The 15,916-nt window shown below is 38.7% G+C and overlaps 1 protein-coding gene across 2 annotated transcripts in view; it reads right to left on the bottom strand.

Moving 5' to 3' along the window:
• SCIN (scinderin) overlaps positions 1 to 15,916 on the bottom strand; it is an 82,091-nt gene that overhangs the window by 20,643 nt on the left and 45,532 nt on the right. For both annotated transcript variants that reach the window (XM_022587220.3, XM_022587211.2), the window contains 6 exons: positions 15,312 to 15,404; positions 12,989 to 13,121; positions 12,498 to 12,586; positions 11,457 to 11,672; positions 8,923 to 9,044; positions 3,202 to 3,292 (listed from right to left, as the gene is read on the bottom strand). In XM_022587220.3, the coding sequence (XP_022442928.2) occupies positions 3,202 to 3,292; positions 8,923 to 9,044; positions 11,457 to 11,672; positions 12,498 to 12,586; positions 12,989 to 13,121; positions 15,312 to 15,404 (744 nt within the window). The remainder of the gene's footprint in view (positions 1 to 3,201; positions 3,293 to 8,922; positions 9,045 to 11,456; positions 11,673 to 12,497; positions 12,587 to 12,988; positions 13,122 to 15,311; positions 15,405 to 15,916) is intronic.

The raw sequence follows: 15,916 nt of genomic DNA, 5'->3' as shown, positions 1-15,916 counted from the left end.
TCAATATATGCAAATCAATCAATGTGAAACACCACATTAACAAATTGAAGAAAAAAAACCATATGATCATCCCAATAGATGCAGAAAAAGCTTTTGACAAAATTGAACACCCATTTATGATAAAAACTCTCCAGAAAGTAGGCATAGAGGGAACTTACCTCAACATAATAAAGGCCATATATGACAAACCCACAGCAAACATCATTCTCAATGGTGAAAAACTGAAAGCATTTCCTCTAAGATCAGGAACAAGACAAGGATGTCCACTCTCACCACTATTATTCAACATAGTTTTGGAAGTCCTAGCCACAGCAATCAGAGAAGAAAAAGAAATAAAAGGAATACAAATTAGAAAAGAAAAACTGTCACTGATACTATACATGATACTATACATAGAGAATATATAGATACTATACATAGAGAATCCTAAAGATGCCACCAGAAAACTACTAGAGCTAATCAATGAATTTGGTAAAGTAGCAGGACACAAAATTAATGCACAGAAATCTCTTGCATTCCTATACACTAATGATGAAAAATCTGAAGAGAAATTAAGGAAACACTCCCATTTACCAGTGCAACAAAAAGAATAAAATACCTAGGAATAAACCTACCAAGGGAGACAAAAGACCTGTATGCAGAAAACTATAAGACACTGATGAAAGAAATTAAAGATGATACCAACAGATGGAGAGATATACCATGTTCTTGGATTGGTAGAATCAATATTGTGAAAATGACTATACAACCCAAAGCAATCTACAGATTCAATGCAATCCCTACAAATTACCAATGGCATGTTCTACAGAACTAGAACAAAACATTCTTAAAATTTGTATGGAGACACAAAAGACCCCGAATAGCCAAAGCAATCTTGAGGGAAAAAAACGGAGCTGGAGGAATCACACTCCCTGACTTCAGACTATACGACAAAGTGACAGTAATCAAGACAATATGCTTCTGGCACAAATACAGAAATACAGATCAACGGAACAGGATAGAAAGCCCAGAGATAAACCCAAGCACCTATAGTCAACTAATCTACGACAAAGGAGGCAAGGATATACAATGGAGAAAAGTCAGTCTCTTCAATAAGTGGTGCTGGGAAAACTGGACAGCTACATGTAAAAGAATGAAATTAGAACACTCCCTAACATCATACACAAAAATAAACTCAAAATGGATTAAAGACCTAAATGTCAGACCGGACACTATAAAACTCTTAGAGAAAAACAGAGGCAGAACACTCTTTGACATAAATCACAGCAAGATCTTTTTTGACCCACCTCCTAGAGTAATGGAAATCAAAACAAAAACAAACAAATGGGACCTAATGAAACTTAAAAGCTTTTGCACAGCAAAGGAAACTGTAAACAAGACAAAAAGACAACCCTCAGAATGGGAGAAAATATTTGCAGATGAATCAATGGACAAAGAATTAATCTCTAAAATATATAAACAGTGCATGCAGTTCAATATTAAAAAAAAAACAACGCAATCAAAAAATGGGCAGAAGACCTAAATAGACATTTCTCCAAAGAAGATATACAGATGGCCAAGAGGCACATGAAAAGCTGCTCAACATCACTAATCATTAGAGAAATGCAAATCAAAACTACAGTGAGGTATCACCTCACACTGGTTAGAATGGGCATCATCAGAAAATCTACAAACAACAAATGCTGGAGCAGGTATGGAGAAAAGGAAACCCTCTTGCACTGTTGGTGGGAATGTAAATTGATATAGCCACTATGGAGAATAGTATGGAGGTTCCTTAATAAACTAAAAGTAGAATTACCATATGACCCAGCAATCCCACTACTGGGCATATGCCCTGAGGAAACCATAATTCAAAAAGACACATGCACCCCAATGTTCATTGCAGCACTATTTACAATAGCCAGGTCATGGAAGCAACCTAAATGCCCATCGAGAGACGAATGGATAAAGAAGATGTGGTACATATATACAATGGAACATAACTCAGCCATAAAAAGGAATGAAATTGGGTCATTTGTAGAGACATGGATGGACCTAGAGACTATCATACAGAGTGAAATAAGTCAGAAAGAGATAAAAAAATCATATATTAACACATGTATGTGGAATCTAGAAAAATGGTGCAGACAAACTGGTTTGCAGGGCAGAAATAGAGACACAGATGTAGTGAACAAACGTATGGACACCAAGGGGTGAAAGCAGGGCTGGTGGTGGTGGTGGGATGAATTGGGAGATTGGGATTGACATGTATACACTAATATATATAAAATAGATAAGTAATAAGAACATGCTGTATAAAAAATAAATAAAATAAAATTCAAAAAAAAGAAATGAATGTAACAGTTCATGGGGAACTTCATGGGGAGTTAGTGCATTTACAGAATTCAATCATGTTGTTAATTTGTTAATTAACAATTTAAAAAGTTAGTTTTTTTTTGTTTTTTGTTTTTTTTCGGTCCGCGGGCCTCTCACTGTTGCGGCCTCTCCCGTTGCGGAGCACAGGATCCAGGCACGCAGGCTCAGCGGCCATGGCTCACGGGCCTAGCCGCTCTGCGGCATGTGGGATCTTCCCAGACCGGGATACGAATTCGTGTCCCCTGCATTGGCAGGCGGACTCTCAACCACTGCGCCACCAGGGAAGCCCAGTTAGTTTATTTTTAAAAAGTTAATATGCACCTTTAAATTTAGGTCTAACTTGCTTTACTTAGGAACTAAAATCCAAGATGGAAAGAAAAACAGCTGGAAGACCAAATTCACTCTCCACATCTCAGTTTTTATGTACTAAAGTATTGGACTTACTTTTCTAATTACTTTCTACCTTTGAAGAAGCCATTACACATTTATAAAGATTTGAAAATGTGAAAGTGATCACCTGGGAGTGATAACTCAGGTAGAACAGTTTTAATAGCAAGTGGCTATCATTGATCTGATATGATTCTAAAGGAATGATTCTTTGGGGCTCTTAAATCTGTTAATAGTTTATTTTTGTTTCTGTTTTTTAAATTTTGTTTGCTCCCTCTTTTCCAGAATCTGAGAGAACGAGTATGGCATGAGAATAGGAATATTTAAATTCTAAAATGAAAAAAATATAATATTTAGAAAGGGTCAAATTCCCATCCCAACTTGGGAAAAGGGTTTTAACTAGACACTGGGCTAAGAAAACTTTAACTTGTATAAGTTTTAAGGTAAAAATATCCCAACCTGCACAGCCTGTCCTCCAAGGGATCTATCCAACTGAACGGTCAGGAATGCGGAAGTCGTCAGCTCATCCCTCGTGGCATTTGCTCCTTGCCTGGTGGAACCAAAGTAAAATAAATTAGTTTGTATTTAAGTTTTAAGATCTTCTAATGTAGGCATTTCAAGCAGAAACTTAAGTTATTATGAAAGATCAAGAAGAAACCAGCTGTTTTGACATGAGAAAGCCATAGAAGTTATTGTTTTTTTAAAGTACTTAACTAACATTGAGCCATGAACTATCCCATGTATTGTTTAGAACTACATATGATAAGTATCTTTAATCTCCATTTCATAGGTCCATTTTTAGTACCATAATTACTCCGCTAAGTAGTCAATTCTGTCTGATTTCAAGTTGGAGGTGCCTATTTTGGGAAACCATCTTCACAGTGAAAATAATCCATTTGAGTAGAATACGAGCCAAATCTCTTAGGCTGGATATTAGAAGTACTTTATCTTTCCATGAATATTTGGTGATCATAGTAACAAATGTGTGGACCCAGAAAAATCAAGAAAATAATCATCACAAGTAGGCAATGGTGAAGCCCCATTTTGTCATTCTAGCAATTCTTTAAAGGAATTTTTAATAAAACCGTAAAAGAAGCTAAACTACCAGTGACCCAGATAAGGATCAATGAATCGGGTCTTCCCTGGTGGTCCAGTGGTAAAGAATCCGCCTTCCAATGCAGGGGACACAGGTGCGATCCCTGGTCGGGGAAGTGGGATCCCACATGCCACAGGGCAACTAAGCCCATGCGCTACAACTACTGAGCTCACGCCTCAACGAGAGAGCCCGCATGCCACAATCTACAGAGCTCATGCGCCCTTCAGCTGGTGCGCCACAAGTAGAGAGAGAAATCCTGCACACCGCAACTAGAGAGAAGCCCACGTGCTGCAACGAAGACCCAACACAGCCAAAAAAAAAAAGAGTCAATGAATCAATTCATCCAGTTCATTTGCAACTTCTCTTTCTAGGGTGGCTTGTGGCTATAACTCCAATCACTGGCTTAACTTATATAGCAACCTCTGGGAGATCTGCTTGTTTGATGACTTTGTGGGAGGGAAAAGCCAGTGAAAGCACTGAGCATTGATTGGAGCCACTCCTCCTATCTTTGTGTGACTAGAACACTAATCCTGGAACTGGATTTTGAAAATTAATTATATCCTTTCTTCTGAAGGTTTGAGAGTGAGCTACCTGTTCCATACCCAGAACAGGTTAACAATAGCCTCCCAACCTGGGCAACACACACAGACACACCCCCAAAACACAGAATTCAGGGAGTACGTCTCATTTATCTCAGAATATTCCATTGAACCAACAGAGTCAGGTGATTGATATAAAAATGTTCTACAGTGGGGTGCAAAAAAACGGAAGGATACGCTCATGTCAGGCATATGCTTAAAAAAATAAAAAATGCTTTTCATAACAAAGGCACCCATAAAGATACAGTCTTTTAAGGCTAATAGCCTAAATTTTCCATGAGCTTATCATGCTAGCAAACACTTCCGGGAGCCACTGGGAGCACCGGCTGGGGTGTAACACAGAGCTGAGGAAACACCATGGTCTGTTATCGCCTGTCCTTCCTTCCTCACATCTGCAACTTCTTGGATGTTTCTTCATTTCCTTTTTTTTCTGCAGGAAAAAAATTCAACTAACTAATAGACTACATCACCAAACTTTTGTCACCATTTTACTATTTTTTTTCCTGGAGTATTTCAACCAGCAAAACTGAAAACCCTCACCAAACTTTTGCCGTCTGACACTCTTAATAAATATTTCACTGTTCATCTCGAGCCCTTCTTCCTCTTCATGTCAAAGTGACTCATGCTTCCATCCACACAGATTCAAACCAATTTGCTTTATTGATCTATGACCCAGGAGGTCAAGGACTCCACTGCAATCAAGATACAATAAAGTTGCTCTTCGCCTCTAATTTTGAAATCCTGTGCCTAGGGGGAAAAAAAGCAATCTACTTTGATATGATTTCTTCTTTATAAATCTGTGGCGCTTGTTACTCATTAAAAATAAATGCTGCATGAAAATGGAATTTACTGCTTCAAGTGACTCATCATTGCCATTGTTCAAAGTTTGTTCACTTTCAACTACTTGACATTTCAGAGAAAGATCACTGCTGAAATTATTTTTCTCCTATCATTTTAGAATATAAGTGGTTTCAGAACTAAAGAGACAAAGTGATTTAATTCTAGTTTGTCACCTTCAACTCTGCTTCTTGGATTTAACCTATTTACATCCCTGCATTGAAATTATCACATAAACTGGAAAGCTGTTTAATTTGAAAGCTAGTCTTCAAGAGGCATTTTCTAAATGCCTCTTTGCTACCTTTTCGGAAGTTTTCGAAGTTCTGCAAACCATACAATATTAACAAACTGACATATTTAACATCCATGATATTAAATGACAAAAACTCACAAGAGGACTCAAGCATCTAACTTATATTCTTGATATCTCAAAAAGTCATACATTCTCATCACAGAAACCTTGAACACATCAAACTGAAAGAAGAAAACTAAATGACCCCCTCCCCCAGCCCCAGTCCTAGCCCAAAGGTCATGACTATTAAAAATGTGACATATTTTCATCTTGTTTTTCTCTTTGATTTCTTTACAGTGAGGACCAAACTTGTCCTCCTCCTAAGTTCCTTATCTCAGCGAATAAAACACTACCCGCCTGTGCACATACCAGAAATCTGGGGCCACCCTTGACTCAGTCATCTTCTCCGTTCTCTGTAACCAGTCATTCAGATGTCAACTCGTTAATACTTTGCACACTTGCTCATCCTTTCCCTCCCTTACACTGAACTCTGGCCATATTATCATTCAGTTGGATTACTGCAACAAATTCCAAATGGCCTCTCTGCCATCAATCTCCCACCAGTCCATTCTTTAGATGTTAACCAGAATAATTTCTCTAAGATGGAAACCAATCATGTCACTCTCCTGTGTGAACTCTTTGACTGGCTCCCAATGCCCTGAAAATAAAGTTCATCTTCCCCAGGATAGTTACAAGGCCATTCACTATTTAGCTCCTTCTAATTTCTCTAGTTTTATCTTTTGCTCCTTAACTTTGCTCTAGCCATACATCATTACTAACCGAGTAGGGCACGATTTTCCCTGCATTGCTAGGAAAAACTTCCCTATGTGCTTGCTTTCATCGTTCCCATTTTTGCTCCCACTTAGATGTCGCTTCTAAGAGCCCTTCACCGATAGCCTAGGAGTTAGCTTGAGTGTCTGTCCCTAATTCCCAAAAGATCACTCGGCTTGGTTTTATCTTAAACCCTTCATATTTCATTGAAATGCCTGATAACCATCTTTCTCTCTTTAAAGTATAAATTCTTGGGCAACGTTTTGGGTTTTTTTTTTCACCACTGTATCTTTAGTATCCAGCTCAGTGCTTGGCACATAGAAAGCGCTCTATGAATACTGTCGTACGATTGAAGGAATAGCTACTGCGTTTAAAATTTACGACCTGATTTAATCTGTTTTAGTTATATCCACATAGCTATTGATATGGATTACAAATTGCTAATTCCTCAAAACATTCTCTTGAATTACTTATTTAGTCTTTCTTCTTTGATCTGAGTGCTACAATTAATTATATTTTTTACATACCAAAAAGAATTAAGAGGAAGAACAAGAAACAGAATGTAAAAGAAAATCTGACTCGGAACAATAAATTTATCCCTACAAATGCCACGCTTTGCACACACTTCTCTGAATTAAAATTTTAGAAAAGGAAATTGCAAAATAAGGACACAGCTTCTACCAAGGTATAGCTGCACACAGGCCTTAAAGAGAGCTGCAGATCAAGGTGTGAAATGTTGCTACACCAGTTACAAGAGTTGTGACCTTGGGTTAAATTACTTAACCTGCCTAAGTCCTCCTTCCTTTTTTTTTTTTTTTTTTTGCAGTACATGGGCCTCTCACTGTTGTGGCCTCTCCCGTTGCGGAGCACAGGCTCCGGACGCGCAGGCTCAGCGGCCATGGCTCACGGGCCCAGCCACTCCGCGGCATGTGGGGTCTTCCCGGACCGGGGCACGAACCTGTGTCCCCTGCATTGGCAGGCGGACTCTCAACCACTGTGCCACCAAGGAAGCCCATCCTCCTCCCTTTTTTATCTTACCTTTCACTTGAAAATAATCTGGTTGTGAGGAAGAAAGATAATATATGGCAACATCTAGCACTTTGCTGGCACAAACATGCTGCTCAAAAAAATGGTTACTATGAAGATGGCATCTTAAACATAGAGCTAAACAGCTAAATACATTCATCTGTGACAGGATATGATGTGACTGTGGAGTCAGAAATGTCCCTGGACACAGTGGTTCTCATTAATGCCACAGTGTACATTAGAATCTCAGGAGTCCTACCACCACCTTTATTTGGTATAAAGTGGGGGCCAGGCGTTTGGATTTGTGAAAAACTGTCCAGGTTAGTATGTGCAGCTAGTGTTGGGAACCACTGCCTAAGGCAGTGCCTGTCAATCATTAAAGCGCATATGAATCATCCTGAGATCTTGTTCAAATGCAGGTTCTGCTTTAGTGGGTCAAAGAGAGGGCCTGACATTTTTCTAACCAGCTCCCTAGTGACGCCCATGCTTTTGGTTCACAGACCACCCTTTGGGTACCAAGAACTATGGGATAGGGAAAACCATCTCATCTCCTTTACTTGGTTAAGCTCAAGGCACTGGCCAGTATAAGTGTTAAGTGCTCACACTGTGTGGACAGATGTCTCTGTCATCTGGTGGGACGCTCACCAGAGAGAAATGTCACGATATCAGCAGACACCTAAGTCTGCATACGTTCAGTATGTTCCCTGAAGATTGCCATCACCATGTAGGCAAAGGCAGGATCCTGCTTCACCCTTGCACCTTTGGCCTACAGCCCTCAGCTTTAAGATCTTTTTTGAAAATTCTTTTTATTTTTCTCAGTCTTCTCAGAAATATTCTACTTTTCCTGATTTCACTTAAAAAAAAGTTTGAGAATCCCACATTGCATGATTTGTTGCAGAATCCCCATCCCTTTGGAAGAGTCCAGCATGCTATGTGTACTTCACTTACTTGGTTGGACACTCCCCATTGGCACTGACTCTCTCTAAGTAAACTTAACCTTCAATTAACTCAAGTCATTATGCAAAAACCATACGAGATATGGATGCAATGGCATTTTTCTTCATTACTGCTATGAATTTCATGAGGACAAAGAATAAGGATGCAACAATTTGAGGTCTCTGGAGTATGAAATAGAATCATAAATTATATACATGTCTTAGAGGATTTGCATCATTGAAATGTTGCAGCTCCAATCAAGATGGGCTCTGTGAATTTTAACAAGAAGACATGGCACCTGATGCCAGCTGGAGTGTTAGCTTGCATAGGAGATGAGTTATTCAACTGTATATCCACTAAAGGAACACTACCCTTGGGCTATCAAAACCTTTCTCCTAGATTAGAAAGGATGACACTTATCTAACCCCTCCTGCTTGTGGACAGCAGCTACAGAATACAGTCAAAATCATATCAAAAGAATACTACTTGCATGTTATACAAACCTCACTGGTGTATTTATAGGATAATTCTACCCCCTATTGCATGGAATTTAATGAAATTTAACTTTGGAGCAAAATGTGACCTCTACGGAACTTGAGATCTTATGAAAGAGGGAGACTTACCAGGTGTAGATAATCTGTCCTCTGGGATAAGTGTAGAGTATAATGTAGCAGTCACCACCATAGAATTCACCATACGAGTTTCGGTCAATTTCGATCCTACCATTGTTTTCTACACGCCAAATCTAAAAGTAATGAAATATGTGTACCCAAATCAAAATTTTCTTGATCTAATGATACTTCTCAGAGGTTTAAAAAACATTTTGGTTTAGATCTGTCATTAAGCAACTTTTAAATTACTTTTCTAACTAGTTTACAAATTAAGCAACAGGAAGAAATTTTTATCCATTTGGCAATTTGGTTATTGACTTTTTAAGCACTTCTAGTTCTTTTGTACCCTTCACAGTACTTAGCTCAGTTCTGAGCCTGTTGATCAATAAATACATATTGTTTGATCGATTAGTGAAAATAACATGACACTCTAGTGGAATAACAAACTGAAATATTCCGCTCAGAAATACATCTCTTAACGTACATAAAATCTTTCATCAGTTTGGAAGTAATTTTTTAAAAATTTCTTTTTCCCTGTGTTTTAAGCCATGAGGCTATTGTTTTCCCAGGTAAGAGTGGCAGATTGTGACCAAATAATAAAAATACCAATTGCATGACTTCTATTTTCAAAAGCCACCATCTAGGCATGAGACTGATTAAGATAAAAGCAGGTAGAACTAGTTATTTTCTATTTCCTTATCCTCGTCACAGATTAAAGGCACTTTTAATTAAAGATTAAAAGTTGGAGAGATGAGAGTTGTAAATGAAACGGGAAAGTTAACACTTGACTGAGAGACTGCAGGCACTATGTGTGCGAGCACCGTCCTGCCTGGGTCCTGGGGAGGCTCAGGATGGACCCTTTGCTTTCAAATAAGGAGATAAGCAAGTGCAGAAGAGCAGTGCAGAGTTTTCAGAGAGCAGCCTTCCCATGCCATCCCAGAGGAACAACGGCAGCATGGCCTGGCTAAACCCAAAAACCTAGAGAAAGCCCTGGATGTTAATATCCCTGGGATGGCATGGGAGGGCATCTCAGAGATGCTGTGCCCTAACATGGAGACTGCAGCTGGGACACACTTGGTGCTGGGAGCCACGTTTGCCATGGGGTCTGCTGGCTGTGTTGAGCTCCAGAAAAGGATGTCTGAGCAGGAGACAGACCCAGCCCCAGAAGCTAATACCCCTCTGACAGCGATCATGGTCGGGGGCGGGGGGGGGGCACTTCTCCCTTTGCAGTTCCCACAACCCCTGCACAGCTTAGATTCACACTTCATGTCTCTGAAAAGAGAAAAAACTTTTAAATCTTTTTACTATATACTTTGGTCCAAGCATTGTGATAAGCTCTGGGAATAGAGAGATAAATTATTCAATTCCCTCCGTCAAGGAACTGACAAGAGGTCTGGGAGGAGAAACCTGTAAGTAAATGAACAATTCTGTGGTACTTATATGATAAATTCTATGAAGAATATTACTTATGGCTTGAGCACAGAGAAAGGTCATTTCAGTGTGGAGGGAAGGCTTCTCGGAAGAGGGGCAGCTTGTGACTTAACAGAGTTACAAAGGAGGAATGGGAATGTTAGCCAGATGGCAGAGGGGAAGAGTGCTCAAGGATGTGGAAGGCTGAGGTGCAGAGAGCAAGGGTCAATCATGGAGGTCCGGGAGGCCCACCTGAGGATGGACGTTCCCAGGAAGACTGTGGAAAGCCAGCAACATATTCTAGAATAGAAGTGACATTATCCAGTTTCCCTTAAATTAGATGACCCAACAGCAGATTAAATGTCAAGAGATTTTAGTTAGGGAGAATTCTTAGGAGGGTTTTAACAATTTTTGTCAAAAAATAGCAATAACCGGGCTTCCCTGGTGGCGCAGTGGTTGAGAGTCCGCCTGCCGATGCAGGGGACACGGGTTCGTGCCCCGGTCCGGGAAGATCCCACATGCCGTGGAGCAGCTGGGCCCGTGAGCCATGGCCGCTGAGCCTGCGTGTCTGGAGCCTGTGCTCCACAATGGGAGAGGCCACAACAGTGAGAGGCCCGCATGCCGGAAAAAAAAAAAAAAAAAAAGCAATAACAAACAAACTCAATTTGAATGCTCTAAAAATATCTGTGATTTTGGCACATGACACATGCCCAATTTGCCTTTGTGAATGCCTCTACAGTGCAGGGGAAGGACAAACTTATGTAGTGGGTGCTTTTGGAGCAATGCGCCCTCACTGGACAATCCCAGTTGCAAGAGCAGGAGCATTTCTGGACCAGGAAACAAGATGGAGATGGCTGGGTTCCATGGAGGCCTCTAAGGTGATAATTAGGTGATCTTGCACAAATCGCCTAACTTCTTAGAATCTCAGCACACACACTGTAAATTAGGACTGAAGGCCAGACAGCAGCTCTTCCAGCTTTAAACTCCCTGGTTTAATACACAGTCTTGAACCATTTTTATTAATAATAAAAATTCACAATTTACACAGTTTGTAGTTTCCTGAAGTTATATTTCCACATATCTTGCCATAAATGGGCTTGACAAGGACAAACAAATGAACAAAAACATGTAAATACCTCCACTTTGCCAGAACCATCATCCACCATATTATGCTGGGCTGCCATTGTTGGAGAACTGTGTAATTTTGAGGCGTCAAATGGAATTTGTTTTATTTGAGCCACTTTTTCTGTGACATATACTTTCCCAAAGCCATCACTCTGATCTTTATCTCTCCAGTCCTTAAAGAACTGTTTGAAGATTGGTGTTTCACCTCCTTCTGGAAGAACTTGAATCTGAAATTTAAAAAATAATAATAATTATCAACAGAAAAATAAGAGACCAAGGAAAAACATTAATCTAGTAGTGGAGAAAAAAACTGAGGAAATGCAAAGATGATCCTGTTTTTTGTGATGACAGATGTAAACTTGGAAGCTGGGATCCTTAATTGAATGCAAAAGGGAAGGTTATCAAATACGAAGCTAAAACAATGCAACCTGGCTTTTATTTTTTCTTACAGCTAAAGTAATTGCCACCGAATCTCGATGTTTGAGAGAAGAATAAAGTTATTTTGTATGTTATCATTACAGTCAAATAAGTTTGACTGTTTTCCTACACTAGGTTCATAAGATGTCTTGTGACCTGAAAGAAATGATCTCGTTGTGTTACTTGTGCCAGGACATAAAAATGAAGAGCAAGGATGAGGCTGAGCGATTCAGAAAAGAAGAGCAACTATCCAGTGTCTATGTTGATCTCCATGAAGGCAAATATTCTCTGGGCATTAGTCCATGTCTATACAAATTGCTCTAAGGAATAACTGATAAATGCTCTCAGCTAATTCAATTGTGGTCGATCATCTTGACTTAAAGGCTATGGAGGAAGTGGATGTGTTCTTATTCTCATCACAAAGTCCCGTGGAAGGTCTGATCTCCAACTTCTGCAAAATTCCATCCTCCACACAGATGTGGTTCTAGGGACGCATGATACAGCATGGCACACACGTGAGAATGACTTCCGTGCATACGTTATTTTGAACCAAATTCTTTCATGAGTTTTGTGGCGATGTCATGAGCTCCCATGTATAAAAACATTTTTTCTAGCCAGTTCATTTCTACACATACCTGAGTATTAGTAGAATAATGCATTTTTTCTAGGAATTCTTCAGCTGTCTTCATGGCAGCCTTTCTCTCCTGGCGATTAGCATCTCTACCTAACATGCAAGATATATGAAAGAGACAGAATTTCAGAGAAGCAAGGTACTATATAATTAAGAAATATTTGTGCACCAAAAAATAAACAGAATTATAATTGAATTTAACTACAACCCTGAAAGAATAGCAAAATTTTCCTAGTATACTAAATATATCTAACAATATTGTAATGAACACTCGGTATAAAAAAGATTCTTTTTATAGTGCCCAAAGGCTTTCTTTCTCCCCATCATCCCTGGTAAATAATGCTGGTAGGAAGAAAATATGGGTTTGATGTCTGCATTTTACAGATCACGCAGAAACGTAAGATTTTTTTAAGTTAGAAAAGATGTTTTATTGACCTTTCCGAAGAAAAATGTATAAATCTGAAGTACATCAACAATACCAATGGCATTTTTTACCTTTCCATACAAAAATCTGTTTTGCAGCACCGTGGTCCAAAATGAAGCATTCTTCAGAAAGCAGCATCGCCATGGAGAAGGGGTTTTCTTCTGCCACCATGCTCAATTTCATGGAGCCACTGGCATCTGAAACCTAACATGAAAACCATGAGCTTGCTTGGGGATGATCAATATGTTCTAAACTCTTTGATCATGGTGATGGCTGCACAACTCTGTACATGTAATAAAAACCACTGAACTGTACACTTTAAATGGATAAACTTTACAATCTGTAAATTATATCTCAACAAAGCTATTTCAAAGAAAACAAACAAACAAAAAACCCCATGAACCCAGTTATACCCTTAGAAAGGCTTTTTTAAAGTCCTTTGGGGTTAAAAGTATTACTAATAAAAAGTTAAGTTTCAACACAGAAAATAATAATGATAATAATAATGGATAAGGCTTGTGGTGATTTCATATATACTAGGCACCACACAATGAACTTTAACAAGATTATTTCTTAATTTTATTAATACAACAATCTTTTAAATAGGTAATAACCTTACACTCACGGCACACACACAGAAAGCTGAAGCTTAAACATTCATTCATTCAACATTTACTGAGTACTGTCATATGCCAGACACTGTGCTAAGGAAGGCATTGATACATTACAGTTTATGCTTACAGATTTTTTTCAATATGGGGCCTGTAATTTACCTCCATTTATTTAAATACTTTGTGTAAATTATCAAAGTAAATATCATCTGTCACAAATAAAATTGTGTCACAAGTAAACTTACCTAGACTCTTGAAGTTTGTAAACGACTACAGAATATATATTTTTTTAAGTTTCAGGGGATCTTACAAAATTTGCTAAGTTAGAATTCATTGTTTTTCAAAGGCCTGGTAGGCTGCAAGGTAATCCACCTGGGCGCTTGTTAAATATGCAGATTTGAGGGCCCTACCTAGATCAGTGGTGGGGTTTTGCAGCACTGTGGTAGGGCTTGAATTCTGTATTTTTAGACATCGCCCTAGGTGACTCTGCTTCCCAGCTCTGTTCAGCAATCCCAAATTAAAGTATTTTCAAAAGAACTTTAGAGTTAGATGTATGCAATACATTAAAGATCCACTAGAGGGAGCATTGTTTCAGCATTAACATGTTCACATTTTAAAATATTTCCCTTGTCCCATAATGCTGTCCAAGAAGGAGAACAGCTTTATTTGATGATGTGACACAAAAGATATTTGTTAAACTGTTGCAATTGGGTTTTAGAAACAGTAATACAAAATAAGCAGCAACAAAGTCTTTAGAATAACAATTTCTGTGTGGCTTATATTAAAATTATCAGTATTTAGGAGTGGTAACCACGTTTTCCTTTGTCATCTAGGAGGAAAAGAATCTACTTCCCCTCCCATTCTACAAAAAGGAAGTTATTCTATACAAGTTAGTAACTTGATCTTCATTTAAAATCACAGCGTGTCTGAGCCAGAAGGTCCCTTTAAAGAGCAGCAAATATAATCCCTTCTTGTAAGAGATGAGAAAACTATTCAGTTCTGCAGGGAGATTAAGGTCTGCCCCAAATCACATGCTTAGAAAGTTACAAGGGGAGGGAACACTTGAAGGATCCCATCTGAACCGTCTCCTCAACTGGTACATCTTGTGGATTTTGTTACCCTGAACAGCAATAAAATCATAAAATTGTGGAGTTGGAAGGAACCTGAGTAATCTTCTAATTTAATCTATCTCTCTCTCTTTTTTTTTTTTTCAGATAAGAAAACTAAGACCCAGAATGGCCATGTCTTGCCCAAGGTCACCCAGGCAGTCCTTCCCACAGAGCTGACATGGAACTAAGTGTGCCAACGCCCAGGACAGTTTTTACCCTGTTTCCTTCCAGCGGTTTGATTTGATAGCCTTGTGCTCATAACAAAGAAAGCCTTCATGATGGCTAAACAGGATATTTTAAATAAGGGGATGATTTTATAGCTTATTAAGGTTTTATAAGAAAAAGCTTACAAAGTTTTTTTACTTCATGAAGGAAACATTTTATTGAATGTAATGTATCAAAACAGATTGCTGCAAACTAATACAGCAACAATATATAATTTTATTTAAATCACAGCAAGTTATTATTTGCTGTTTTTAATAAAAATTTTAAAAGTAATAGAAAGAGGAATTTAAATAACTATGCTAGAGCAAAGAACGGATTCTGCCCACACATTTCTCTTTGAGGGCAATGAGGAGAAATGCCATCTGTAGCAAAGAGTCCCTCCCAGTACAGGCCTCCCCAGCAGCTTCCAGTCCAGTAAAAACAACAGAACTCCCTAACAGTGAACCCACCATGTAGAGTTTAGCCATTTTCCTGTTAGTTATGTCTGCTATCATGTCGTCATCCTCTTCTCCATCCCTAAGCTCCGGCTTTTCCCCTAAAACCTGGGAAAAAAAGTACACAAATAAAAGATAAAGACCTCTCATTAATGGTGCAAAGTTAAAAAAAAAATAAAACAGCTTACATTTCTAAAGTCATAGATTATAAAATACTGGCAATCAAAATGACCAGGCTCAGACATGTCTCACCAGTCATATTAAATTGTCATTTTACCATGGGTCATATCAATCAATGGCGTTTTAGTAAACAGTGAGTTTGCTGGTGATGTGAAGGAGAAAGTGAAATCCCAAACTTGAAAGTGTAGGTCTCCGTATTATTGAAAACTAGGAGGAATTAATTAAAATTTGAGTTCTACGTTCAGTTCTACAACAGAATTTCTTCCATGACCTCTGCCTCTAGCAGCAATCTATAGGCTTTATTAATTTATTATCACAAAGACTTGGTCAAAATTACTATCTGAGGGTAGAGTACTATGATCATTACTGATTTAGACGAAAGTGTAAATTAACCACACCATGCTTTGTTTCCTGCTGTATTTTTGGCATAGAATAAATGA

This window comes from Delphinapterus leucas, chromosome 9, assembly GCF_059928025.1.
Source record: "Delphinapterus leucas isolate spDelLeu-1000000601 "Yukka" chromosome 9, BTC_Dleu_Yukka2, whole genome shotgun sequence".
Taxonomy (NCBI): Eukaryota; Metazoa; Chordata; class Mammalia; order Artiodactyla; family Monodontidae; genus Delphinapterus; species Delphinapterus leucas.
The sequence above is the reverse complement of the archived record's forward strand: the minus strand, read 5'-3'. Positions and strand labels throughout refer to the sequence as shown.